Below are 3,649 nucleotides of genomic sequence, written 5' to 3'. Positions count from 1 at the left end.
GCAATATTTCAGTGTCTGAAATATCACAATGTCTGCGCTATTTTATATATATAATTTTTTAAACAAGAAAGACCAGGCTAGCCAGGTTGTAGGTATATATCCAGTGTTATATCCTCCTTGAAAACCACAACTGTTTTCCTCAAATACTGGCAGCCAAGATCATCTATGAAGCACTGTTAATTCTAAAATTAAATATTTCACATTATAAAATTGAATCAAAACATCACAATGTACCAAATAAATATGTAAAGTTGTTACTTGTCAGTTAAAAATACAATTAAAAATTATATCTGATTTTAAAAAACTGCCTTGGTTTAAATCTCAATTCCATCATTTAATAGCTAAGTGAATTTTGGCAAATTACTCAACCTTAGCTTTCTTATCTATTTAAACAAATAATAACACCTACTATGAAGGTCTGCTGTGGGGATTAAATCAGTTAGTAAATATGAAACCACTAAACCAGTAAATATCAATCAAAACTGGGATCAACAAGTCAGTGGTTTCTCTTTCCTCAATTTAAATAGCCCCCAATTAGAATTCTGATATTATTGTTAGTTACTTATAGGAACTTAAAGGGATAATGTACCAGTTCTTAATTTGGAGGACAGAGCTTTTGACTGCAAACATCCTGTCGAGTTCTTTGTTTCAAATAAAACTGAGGAACTAGGTTAAATCAGCCAAGGCTACCCAGCTCCTTTCCAGGTCATGTAGAATATTTTTAAATGATATGTAGGGGAATTTCTCTCTGCCACCTTTGAACATTCAATGTATTCCAAAGCATGATTCTATCTCTCTCTCTCTCTCTCTCCCTCCCCCCTCTCTCTCTCTCCCTCCCTCCCTCTCTATCTTTTTGAGATAAGGCCTTGTCATATATTCTAGGCTAGCTTCTAACTCTCTAGGTAGCGTAGGTTAGACTGGAATACATGTTGATTCCCCTGCCTCAGATTCCTGAGTACTAGGATTATAAGCTTTGCTAGGAACAGCTAAGAAGTAATCTCTAATTGTGCATGTAACAAAAACCTGCCTACCTGGTTACCACTACAGTAGATGACTATATTAGAAACATTTATCTCTTCAGAATAAATGTCCACACATGCACACACACGTGCACATTTGTACATTCACACATACATGCACAAGTACATGTGCGTGAATACACACTGCACCAAATTCCCTTACTTTCTTTGTTCAGTATTTAAGAGTTATCCTCAGTATTTTCCTTACTTTATACAGTTTATAACACTTTCTTAATCTTTTATCTCCTGGTTGAACTTTTTGGCTTTGTACTCACCAAGGGGCAAAAACACTGGACTTCATTATACTATGAATTATTATCATAATTTGTATTTTTCCATAGTTACCCATATCAACAATAAAGAGATATCATTTATTTTTTCTGAAGTGGACAGTAACTCATTAATTACCCTCATGCTTGTCGTTTACAAATAGAATTAAACAGTGACCCAGGGAAATTTACTATGAGGCTACAGTGTAATATGTGATCTGAGCTTTCTAAAATTAGAATTTCCTAAGAATAAAGTTTTTAAATTTCGGTTGCTATAAAATCTTCTTGCCAGTCTGCAGTGTGCACTTAACATGTGTGAGATCAGAAAGAACAAGAAAATGTGAGTCTCAGAAGTCTCAATAGTATTTGGCTTTATCATAGGCCCATAGCAGCAAGTCTCAGAGGCTGAAAACATTATAGGTCTAGATAAGATTGTATGGGGCTGGTGAGATGGCTCAGTGGGTAAGAGCACCTGATTGCTCTTCCAAAGGTCAGGAGTTCAAATCCCAGCAACCACATGGTGGCTCACAACCATCCGTAATGAGATCTGACTCACTCTTCTGGAGTGTCTGAAGACAGCTACAGTGCACTTGCATATAATAAATAAATCTTAAAAAAAAAAAAAAAAAAGATTGTATGGAGGCTAGAAGCTTCCAGGACTAGGCCTAGGTTAGCAGACTGAGACAGTACACCTCAGAGACAAGTTTTATCAGGAGAATAAAAGTTACATTTATAATTACCGAATAAAATCTTATAAAATGTGATTTTCTTCTTAAAAGTATTAATCTCTCAAATCTACTGCATGTCAAAATTTTGTTTATTTTTACATTTTCATACATGCTTTGCCTTTGTATTGTTTACTGTGTGCATACAGTGCCCGCAGAGGCCAGAAGAGGGCATCAGATCCTCTGAAACTGCAGTTGCAGATGGTTATTAACCATCGTGTGCATGCTGGGAACCAAGCAAGTGCTCTTACCATCACACTCTCTCTTCAGCCTCCTATTGCATGTTAGTCTCCAAATGTGTATTTCTGTTTCTCACCACATAAAATACCAAGATTCAGTTATATCACTTGAGTAAACACTTTAAAAGCCATCCACAAATATTTATGTGAGAACTTGTATGAATTAAGATAGGCATTTTTATAAATGACCAGGAACTATATCATATTTAACATACCTTGATCTCATTTTCAAATGGTTTGATAAAAGGTGAGCCTCTCATTGTCTGAGTTTTTATAATTTGATCATCAAGAATTGCCTGAATCTCATCCACTGAAGAAAGGATACCGATTCCAGTATCACGATACAGACTTATATGAAAAGAAATATCATCCCAAGTTGCTATCATAGCATTCATGGACCTCTCTAAGGAAAATTCCTGAAAGGGAGAAATGCAAAAAAAGACTAAGATGATCAAAATGGGAGTGGGGTGGGAGGTGGAGGACAGGATGACGAAAAAGGGGAACTTATTCAATTTTTCTGGGTAACTCAGTAAGCATTGAGTATATACCATAATTTCCATAATTGTCTGTGTGTGTCTGCCTGATGTCTGTCTGTCTATCTATCTATCTATCTAAGAGGGGTTTTTAAAAATTATTTAAAAGTTCTTTTGAGAGGCTATGAGCCTAGGATAAAGCCAAATACTATTGTTTTGCTTAAGAAATATAACAATAAAATGACATTCTGCTATACTCATAGGTCAGCCCTTTGCTCAACCACCATCAGAGATGCTCCCTCCTGTAGTAGATAAGAACAAACTCCAAGATGTACAACCGGACTGTGTGCAGAGAGTGAGAGACCATGCAATACTCAGTACTAAATGAAATTGTATCCATCAACTCCCTCCTATCCAGACACAGGGAATGCTGTGGAAGAGGAAGTGGGGTTGGAGGACACCAAGCATCAAGACCTTCATAACACAGCAAGACTGATGCACATGTGAACTCACAGAGACTGTGTCGCATGTAGACGCCATGCACAGGACTTCATCAGCTGCAGTTCCAGTGCTGGGAGGGGAAACCAGTAGATACAAATGTAGCTCGCAAAAAATAAATTAGCTTTCTCCAATGGACTCTCTCTGGGTATACAAACCACTGCAGGCCCGATGCCCAGCAGCAGATGTACAGCAAACCTTAGAGGTATTTTGCATATTATACATTATGGCTTCTAGTTTTGCTTTTCTATGGGATTCCTGTGTGTGCGAACATGTGAGTTGTTACATTGATGCATGTTTCTTGTGCTTTTTCTTTGGTTCTTCTGTTTGCTTTGTCCTATTCTGGTTTGTTTGATTTCACTTTAGTTTTTATTTTATTATTATTTTTTTAGATGCCTGTTTGATTTCTTTTTTTTTTTTTAAAGA

The 3,649-nt window shown here is 36.5% G+C and overlaps 1 protein-coding gene across 1 annotated transcript in view; it reads right to left on the bottom strand.

Annotated features, from left to right (window-relative positions):
• Nucleotides 1-3,649, bottom strand: part of Dnah12 (dynein axonemal heavy chain 12) — a 171,786-nt gene that overhangs the window by 129,581 nt on the left and 38,556 nt on the right. The window contains exon 19 of the mRNA XM_029541695.1: nucleotides 2,468-2,668. Within this exon, the coding sequence (XP_029397555.1) occupies nucleotides 2,468-2,668 (201 nt within the window). The remainder of the gene's footprint in view (nucleotides 1-2,467; nucleotides 2,669-3,649) is intronic.

The sequence above is a fragment of the Mus pahari genome, chromosome 8, assembly GCF_900095145.1.
Source record: "Mus pahari chromosome 8, PAHARI_EIJ_v1.1, whole genome shotgun sequence".
Taxonomy (NCBI): Eukaryota; Metazoa; Chordata; class Mammalia; order Rodentia; family Muridae; genus Mus; species Mus pahari.
This window is presented reverse-complemented; position numbering and strand designations above follow the sequence as displayed.